The sequence below is a fragment of the Cariama cristata genome, unplaced genomic scaffold, assembly GCF_000690535.1.
Source record: "Cariama cristata isolate BGI_N322 unplaced genomic scaffold, ASM69053v1 scaffold9092, whole genome shotgun sequence".
NCBI classification, from domain to species: domain Eukaryota; kingdom Metazoa; phylum Chordata; class Aves; order Cariamiformes; family Cariamidae; genus Cariama; species Cariama cristata.
This window is the reverse complement of record NW_009604380.1, coordinates 15,999-25,282: the sequence shown is the minus strand read 5'-3', so window position 1 is coordinate 25,282 and position 9,284 is coordinate 15,999. Positions and strand designations below refer to the sequence as shown.

General features: G+C 55.0%; 1 protein-coding gene across 1 annotated transcript; it reads right to left on the bottom strand.

Moving 5' to 3' along the window:
- Window positions 1-857: 857 nt before the first annotated feature.
- Window positions 858-6,256, bottom strand: PTGES (prostaglandin E synthase). Its single transcript, XM_009695576.1, has 3 exons — window positions 6,149-6,256; window positions 4,629-4,711; window positions 858-1,107 (listed from the first exon to the last, which is right to left on the bottom strand). The coding sequence occupies exons 1-3, from the start codon at window positions 6,254-6,256 to the stop codon at window positions 858-860; spliced, it is 441 nt and encodes a 146-aa protein (XP_009693878.1).
- Window positions 6,257-9,284: the final 3,028 nt, after the last annotated feature.

The window sequence follows — 9,284 nt, the reverse complement described above, 5'->3', positions numbered from 1 at the left end:
TCCGACTCTCTATGGGGTAAGCAATTCCTGCCGGCTGCTCGAGGTACGTCCCTCTGTGCATCTTGCCACGGCGAGACTGAGATGGACAAGCCATAGCTGCTGCTGGCTGCGGCCACGGGGCGTCCTTGCTGGGACAGGCAGGCTCCTGCCTGCAGGGAGCTGTGTCCCATGGAGTGAGACGAGGTGGTGCTGGGAGCACTGAACGCTTGGGTGGCTTCACAACGTCACCCCTGACATTTCAACTTCCATGTTACGCTGCCTGGAGGCACCTGCCTCTGGTTCTCCTCGTGGGAGAAGGAACCTAAGGGACCCTGCCTCCCCAGAGACCCACGCGGCTGGGCAGGAGGAGGGCGGCTGTTTTATAACCCTCCTCTGCTACCACCCACGTCTGCTGGCCAAGAGACTTCGTGGGACCCTCATGATTTTCCCTTCCTGATTCATGGGCTATTCGTGACCAAGAAGAAAGGGCACATCTTCCCCTTCCCAGTTCCCAATGCAGTTGGGCCAGAAAACCTTCTTTCCTTCAATGAACCCCTTCCTTGAGGGGTAGTTCGGGTGTTTTCCCCCTCCCACCCTTAGCAAGAGAAACCTGCCTCTGCATCCCCTTCCCGCTCCCCAGGGAGACATGCCCCTTCTCTCTGGTGACTCCCCTGCCCAATTTCAATAGCCCAGGGACTTTGTCAAGGCTGCACTGAGCATCTTTGGGGTGCAGGTGGCACCATACCACTGGCAACATACCACAAGCCCACACGCACACACATGTGCACACTCATACTCGCACACGCACTGCCCGGTCCAGCCGGAGAAACCAGCAGAGCGCGGGATGAGGGGCTTTGGGTGGTCGGTCTGGCTGGGCGTTACCAGTACGGGGCCGTGGCAAGGAGGATCTGCAGAGCCATGGAGAAGCAGGGCAGCTGTGCCACGCTGTAGGCTATGGAACGCGTGGGTGCCTTCAGCTGCAGGAGGTAGGCGATGGTGTGGATGATGCGCCCCACGCAGAAGATGAAGAAGTGGATCCTGGCCACTGTGGGACTGGGATCCAGCAGGGAGTAGATAGCTCCAAGGAAGAGGAAGGGAAAGATGTTCTCCATGTCATTGTGGTGGGCCCTGAAAAGGGAGATAAGGTTGCTCCTTCCCACCAGGCTTCCCTGCTGTCTCCCATCCCTTCTAGCCAGAGTGCCCACCCCTGGTGCTGCTGGCCCTCTCCTCCGTTGGATGGGGCAGACGCAGTCCCCAAAAGAGTCAGATCCCCCCTACACATGCAGGCAGCAGGATTTCGCAGCCGGTGTCTCTCCCTTGGGATGCTGCGCTCCTGAAATTTGCCCTCCGTGACTGGGATGCCTTTGCTGCGACAGATGACAGCTCGAGGGTTAGAGCTTTTAAATAAACAAAGCAAAACAAAGACCCCGCAAAGCTGCGAAAAGCTTAAAGCTGGTGCAGCGCCAGCACGGCACGGCCCCAGATGTGGCCACGTTACACAACAAAAGGCGGTTTCCCAACCGCAGTTTCTCCAGAGGAGAAACTCCCAGAATGGGAGGGTTTGTGGCTTCGCCCCTCTTCGTAAGTGCATCCAAAAGGGACCGGGGAGCACCCCTGAGCACCCCCTGCACCCTCGCACTGTGCCAGCAGCACCTGCTTAACGGCACCATAGTCAGGCCGGAGGGACCGCTGTGGCCATTTGATGACACATTGGCACTGATGGGACCAAACCCTGCGCTCCATCTGAACATGCACCTGCCTGGGTGTCACAATATCACCTGTCACCACCCACACCGCTACCAAAACAGGATCTGATCATGCTGTGAGTGTGGGCTGTGTCCCTCCTTCCCCAGGTACCATCCTTGGAAAGCAGGAAAGCGGTCCCCAAAGCAGCAGGCTGTCCTCGCCCTCCCACCGCCTCTGCCCTTCCTTCTTTTATTTCCTTGCAATGCAAGAGCTGCTTTCTGCAGCACAGAGCCCCGTCCCCGTGCTTCGATGGGGGTCGTGCCCTGGTCGGTGGGGATGGATCTGGGCTGGAGAGTGACCCAGGCATGACGCTCAGTTGCCTTTTCCCTGTTACCTCTGAAGGTTTGAGAGGCAGAGATGAAACCTTGATAAGAGCTGCCTTTGCTTCCCCATTCCTGTGCCCCAGGATGTTTGAATGTTCGCAAAGCCAAGAGAAAATTTTAAACAATTTCTTCCCTGAAACAAAGGCCAAGAAGCCTGTGCTGCTCTTTTGCGCAAGCTGAGAAGTGGCCGGGAAGTTTTAGGACACTGTCACAGCTCCTTAGTGCAGACACAGGCTGGGACAGACCTGGCTGAAAACTGACTTTGGAAAAGAAAGACCCCTGCAGTCGGGTCTATGGAGCAGATGTCTCTCTGTCCGCCCTGGCAACTGCCCCACCAAACACTGGTTTCTTCAGGCCAAAGTTTGCCAAAAGCTTCTCCATCAGAAATTTTCAACACCAAGAGCCCGGGTTTTTGGAGGGTGACTGCTCCCAGGCAGGATCAGCCTCTGAGTGATGGAGCAGGACCCGCGGGGAAGGGCTCTGGTCATCCAGCTTGCCCCAACCTCCTCCCCTTCACTGCGATGCCCAAGGACGGGGACATGAGCAGAAGCTCTGGATCCAGCAGCTGGTTCCCATCACCACTTCACACAAAATTACCTGTGTGCTTAACACCAGCCCCCACCAGCGTCCCTCGCTGCCCCCTCCCCACGCCAGAGCCCAGGCCAGGCACTGGCTCAGCAGGGCCAGGGCACCTGCAGGTAAATATTGCACCTGAGCCGTTTCCAGCCCCAGCTTTGCTGAAGCAGGAAGGGGATGCACAGCCGGTTGTACCCAGAAAAGAGCTACCCCAAGGGCTTTCATGGCCCCATCATCCCCATAACAGGCAGAAGAGTGAGGAGCTTTCTCCTACCTGCTCTTTCCACCTCCGTGGGGAGCCGTCCCTAGCTTAAGGGCCATGTCCCCAAGCAAGGGGGAGATGAAGATGGCAAGGAGCCCGCTGGAAACCCTATTTCAGCTGCTCTCTGGGTGTAATTTCGGGATAGCATGGAGGAATTGGCACAGAAAAGACCCTAAACCAAGTCCTGTTGTAGCAGTGATGCCAGGACGATTCAGTGGGGATGAGCTGATCAGAGCCTGAAAATGGAGACATATTCCCTGCCAAACCTGGGAGTGGAGGGGAGCTGAGGGAAGCCCTCTGCTCCTCCTGGCCAGACGGGCCCCAGGCAGAGCCAGTCCCTTCCCAGACACGAGGACAGGCTCACCCCCTCACAGCCCCTTCCCTTCCCAGCTCAGGGTCTCTCTTGCCTTCCCAAACCAGGGTCACCTCTGCGGGTACTGCCACAAAACCCTCCCGCAGCCCAGCCAGGACCGCGGTGATGAGCATGGTTTGCTTTGGCCGGGAGGAAGGGCAGCTGCCGGACACCCTCCGGCTGGAAGGACAAATGGAAGAACAGGGAGGAGAAAGGAAAGAGCTGAGACGGAGCCGGGGGCCTCTCTATGAGGCAAGGGGGACACCTCCCTCCTGGCTGCCCCTGCCTCCCCTCTGCTCTGCCCCTGCCCTGCACAGACCCCAGCAGCCCGGCCACGGCTCTGCTCCCCTCCCAATAACACCTGAGAAGAGAACCTAGCATCACCCTTGTTCAGGGGAACACCTTGGGTTTAATCTGTCTTCCCCAGGGCTGCGAAAAGAGCAGCAAGGACTAACTCCGAGTACTTTAACTGCACATCCCAGACTTCCCCAGGTCTTTGCTGCAGCTCCAGTTATTTATTTTTATGGAAGTTTGCCTTTCCTGACTAATCAAAAGAGGATTATGATTATTATTACTACTATTATTTTCTTTTTCCTAGCAAGGAAACAGCTCGTTTGCCATCCTTCTCCCTCTGGAAGCCCAGGGATTAGGTGGCACTGGATGTTTTTTAAAGCAAATCTTGCAGGCGATGAGAGGTGAGCGGCGCAGTCCCCAACCCGCAGCAGAGCTGGTGCTCGAGGGCTCAGTGACAGCAGGGCATGGCTCCAGCCCCCTTCCTGCACGTCACCAGTGACCCAGCCCAACACGCAGGGCACCTTCTTCTGGGTAAGGGGGATGGCAAACCAAGCCCAGGGCTGAATAACCCCCTGTTTTACTTCCAAGGAACTGTGAGCCCCACAGAAGAGAGGGAAGATTCAGAGTTTGCCCAATTAGGGAGGCAGAAGTTATTGCAATCATGTCCAGCCTCTTCCCAAACCCCCAAAAAGGGCAGCCGCATACAGTACTGGGACCAGTCATGCTGTGTAGGGGTCTGGGGGGATTCGGGGTCCTGTCAGAGCAGGGCACGAGGAGCCTTTGGGTGTGGGTATGGGATAAGACCTTGGGGGCTTGCGGGACTTTGAGCATCTAGGAATGAGTTTAGTTGTGTCAGAGTCAGCTGTTGGACCCAAACCCGGGTCCTTGTGCATGTCCTTGCTCCTGCGCACACCCTGCTCCCATTAAACATTAAACTGCTCTAGTGTGCAGGGTCCCACAGCTGAGCTCCAGGCATTCAACCCATCTAGGTAATTACGTTATTAATGAGCCCTTTAGCGTCCCACTGCTTCTTTGCCAGCAGCTCCCAGGGATGGCCCTGCGGTGCAGAGGAATGCCAGCATCACCATGTACTCACCTGCGGCACCGCTCCACGTCGGGGTCCTCCCGGTAGTACTGCAGCCCCCCGTTGCGCAGCGCGTCCTCCGGGTTTGCAAATGCCTGCAAGAGAGAGTCCCCATAATATATACACTTATAACGTTTTCAGGGACTTCACAAGTAGAAGCTTTGTCCCTAATCCTTAAGACCTGTAGGGATTTCTTCCTGCCCCAGTTTCTCACCGCCCTTCACAAACACAAGAGCAACTGCACTTCCATGTGCGTGGTCCTGGGGGTTAAACCCTGCACCTCCTGAGGGGTTTTCCTTATTCTCTGAAAAACTCAACTCTGGCCACTGAGCAGGTCCCAAACCGAGGGCTTCAAGGGAGCTCCAGCCTGATCCCAGTCCACTTCTCCCCATAAAACCCATTTAAAGGAGACTTTCCCAACGATCAAATGAGACCACTGCTGGCACAGAGCTTGCAGATATCGAATGCGGCATACAAAAGATAACCAGGACTGACAGATTAGTTCACCCTACTGAGAAAGAATAATCCCTGGCTGACTTTTTGGCAGTGATACTGTGTGACTGAAACCAGCCCTAGGGAAATCAGATCCTACACTAATCAACTTACAAATAAAAATGATTTATACGAGCTCCCCACCTATGCTCAGAAGCTGTTCCTCAGGGACCTGGTTACACGTGACTGCTTCACTTTGCAGCCTGGAAAGGATCCTGGCACTTTCTTTAATCACCTTACAAGCCCAGTCTGTCCCAGGGCTGGAGCATCATTTAGAAACACAAGGGGAGAAGCCAAATCACCACTTACAATGATGCTACAGCACAGGGATATCTCTTTGTATTTTATCTGAGAGCAGAAATCTCTCTCTCCTGCTCCACTGATGCAGTTGGAAACTCCTCAAATACTTTAAAATAGATTTTACAGACAGCTGAGTTTTGCCACAAGTTCAATTTGGGTTGCGGGGATAAAAGGTCCAGTTAATCCCGTCTCCTGACGGTAGCTAGAGCTCCCGGTCCTCCCTGTATTTTCACCCGTGTCCAAGAACTATTTCCTCCAGCTATTGTTTTTATTCCCCACGACTTTCTGCTCTCCTGGAGCATTCACATAGCCATTCAGCCTCCGAAAGCTCAAAAGCCTTCTGCAACATTGCAAGAAAAAAACATTGCAATCATTTCTTCTTAAACCTTCTCCCCCTCTTTTCTTCCAGACACGGCAAATTAACTGTAAACAGTCTCTTTCTAGAAGCAGCTCACCTGCATGGCATTTTAGATCTGAAATTACTATTTAGATTAGGATTCAGAAATTATAAACATCAAGCCACAGATGGTAGAAACAAACCAAAAGAGCGAAAGAGAAGCGAGATATTTATCTGCCACAGCTATGAAACATGTTTTGCTTTCAACTTAAGTCAAAGAAAACTCAGCTTGTTTCAGGAAAACTTTGTCGGCCTTTACAGGAATAAAAGAGGAAAGAAAAAACACAGAAACCCAAGGAAAAAGCCAGAAAGGGAGAAGAAGGAAAAGGAAGCTGGATCTTACCTTCTTTCTGAGTCTCACTTGTCCTGTAATGATGGCAACGACATACATTTTTAAAATCAAGATTGTGCCGTAGAACGTAAATGACATAAACACTTTGTTTTCCATCATTTTGGGGGAAGGTGCTGCTTGGTCGCCTGCAGCACTCACAGCCAGCGGAGATCTTGCTTGGGCTGCCAGAAGGCTCTGCGGGAGACAGGGCAGGAACAGCCACGTTTAAACACAACACAAGTCACTGCTGTTTCTCCGGCAAAAGCCCACAGCCCCTGTACAACCCTCCAGGCTGATGTGGCAGAGCTGCCGGTGAGCAAAACCCGGACCAAGACGTGGAGCGGGGTGCTCCTGCTCCTCACACCCTGCCGCCACCGGCTCTGTGGGGATGCAATGCCTCAAGCTGGGCTACAGCCCCCTCGACCGTGTGGGCCACAGCAAGGCTCAGCCTGGCCACAGCTCAACCTCTCACCTCCCTAAAACAGCCCACCTCAATCCCCCCATCCCACCTCCCCTCCTGTTTCTGTCCAGAGGGACAGAGCTGCACAGAGCATCCCTTGCCCCGCCAGGCACTGCTCACCCACAGACACGAGCGGATCAGCCCTGGGAAGAAGGAGGAGTTAGGAAGAAGGTAGGCACCCACCTCAACCACATCCAGCCCTCTGCTCCAACGCTCCCTCCATCCCCGATCCCACAGCCCACCCCTCAGTGGCAGCGCTCCCAGTACTTCCCAGTCCCGCCCAGTGCGGGCTGAACGCTCCAGTGGCAGAGGCAGCCAACCCTCCCCTACACAGCCACCTGCCCAGGGATGGGGCACAGGGGACAGAGCCATCCCTTGCCCCACCAGCGCCCATCACCCGGGAGCCTGGGCTGCCCCTGTACCCCCCAGTTGGGAGGGGAGAGCCCGGAGTGACCAGCCTGGAAGCACAACCGGGCAGGTCACGGACCGCAAAGCCCCGATCCTGCAAACAGAAGTAAAGAGCAGCTTGCCTGGCCCCAAAGGCACCTCGTCCTGGTTTTCTCCGAGAGGGTGAATCAGGGCAACCAGGGCAGTCAGGTCTAATTTTGTCCTCGGTTTAGAAAGTGGGATTTGAATTTGGAGCTGGCTTTTCCCCAGCCATCAAACACTGGTGAAGAAAGAGTGGGATCTAAGCCTCTGCAGGCAGCTGGGCTGCTCTTCCAATGCAAACCTTTAACTCCTTCTTCCCCAGCCCCGGCCCCAGCGCTGACAGCAGCAAACCTCTGGTGAGCCGGCAGTGTCGGGGCTGATACGAGCTCTCCAAGTTTATTAGGGAAGGGCTGGATTTGGGTTTTGGTTCCTTTGCACAGGAAAAAAAAAATAAAAGACTTAGTTCAGGAAAACGGACACTTTTGGAGATTGAGTGGAAAATCAACGCTTTGAGGATGCAAGCAGTTTTTTAATTAACTGACATGTTGCAATAAAAAAATTTGTTTCAAGCCACAAAAAAGCCTCAAAAAACCAACGAACAGAGTACAACAGTGTGTCACTTACAAAACCATCTATCGAAGTGTTAGTGCCTCTAGGACTGGTTTTGATCCTCAGGGCTTTTTAACTTTTTAACTGCCATTGAGCAAAACTAATCCTGTCCTTTCCAAGAGGGTCCAGAGTAACCCAAGAGGAGCACCACCCTCAGCCCAGGACCAGGCTCCAATCCCATCACTACAGATCCTGTTGCACAAGGACAGGTTTGTCCCCAGCAATGGGATGCTGGTGGCACCCAACTCCCCGAGGAGAACGGGCTACAGGAACCTTTTTCCCGGGGTACTGGTGTGAATTTAAGGCAGCCTCGTGCTCTGGGCACAGCAGCCCTGGGCCCAGGTGATACAGAAGGACCGTCGATGCGAGCGTGAGTCAGGTTATATGGGCAGATCCGGAAGGTCGGCTCCTGCTCAGGAAGCAAGCAAGAAGGAAAACATTCACCTCTCCGTCCGGGCAGCGTTATCCCACCAGTGGCTGAGGGATGCCACCAGCCACCAGCCAGCCCCTCCCTCTGCCCCTGCAGAAGGGAGGGTTACACCATTTCTTGTATTCCCAGCAAACGGTCAGCGTGGAGTCACACCAGCGCAGCTTTCCTGCCAGGATCAGTGCTGTGAAAGAGGTTTTGTTCCCGCCGTGCTCAGCTCAGACACAAGCTCCGGCCATCCCAGCCAAGGGCTGAGCTCCTCCTGTGCCCCTCCAGAGCAGACATCCCTCCTTCCACCCCAGCCTGCCCAGCTCCAGACCCCTGCGCTGCTCCCAGCCTGGCAGGGCAGGGCTCAGGGCCAGAAAGACCCTTCAAGCACACAACCTCCCTCCCGGCAGAGAGATCTGCAAATTCTTTGCATTTGCTTCTGAATATCCCTGGCCACGGCTGTTCTGCCCTGATGCTGCAAACCCAAAGATGCCGCACCACTCACTGGGATGCGCTGGCTCAGCCCCATGATATCCGAGTGTGCAGAGAGCCTTTGGAAATCCCAAACACTTGGTTTCAAGGGAGAGATAACCCGTAGCTGGTCACCACCACCCTGGCGTTCAGGGCAGCTGCAGAACAAGTCCTGGCACAGCCCAGCATGGAGCTCTGCAGCCTGGCAGTGAATGCCTCCGACGGGCGGCTTCCCCAGGGGTGGGAATGGGGACACCAGCCCACACAGCAGCCATGCGGATTCAAACACTGTGGTAAGGGCTAGGGTGTTCACCCTGGACCCCAGCCCCGTGCTGCCACCAAACTGCATCCAATCCCACTCATGTCTTCATGGAGCTCGGCAGAGTATTATAAACATCACAATGCCAAGCATAAGCAGTTGATGGCAAAGCCACATCCCAAACACTGCTCCCTCCCATCTCCCCTCTGCATAGCTGATAGGGAGCAAACCTGTAGCGGAGAAGACCTTGGTGCCCAAGAACTGGGGTGATGCAAGGGCCAGACCAGCCCTGCAGCAGGGATGAGACTTTCTCCAGCAGCCCCCTTCCCTAGCTCTCCCAGGAGCCTGGGGCTAGGGCAGACAGACAGACCCTTCACCAACACATCATGCCCTCCATGGAGCTGCTCCAGTTTTTACCAGCTGAGGATCCAGCCCATGGACTCTTCGGCAGCGACACCTTTTTCCTTCTTGCACCTTCTTCCCCTCCCGAGGCAGCCAGCACGCT

Bases quoted from the DNA above. Each gene is read 5' to 3' on its own strand.
- PTGES (XM_009695576.1), bottom strand. From the start codon at position 6,256: ATGATGGAAAACAAAGTGTTTATGTCATTTACGTTCTACGGCACAATC. The intron at 4,712-6,148 runs GTAAGATCCAGC...TCTCTCTTGCAG, and splicing joins AAGTGAGACTCAGAAAGAAG to GCATTTGCAAACCCGGAGGA. The intron at 1,108-4,628 runs GTGAGTACATGG...CTCCCTTTTCAG, and splicing joins GACGTGGAGCGGTGCCGCAG to GGCCCACCACAATGACATGG.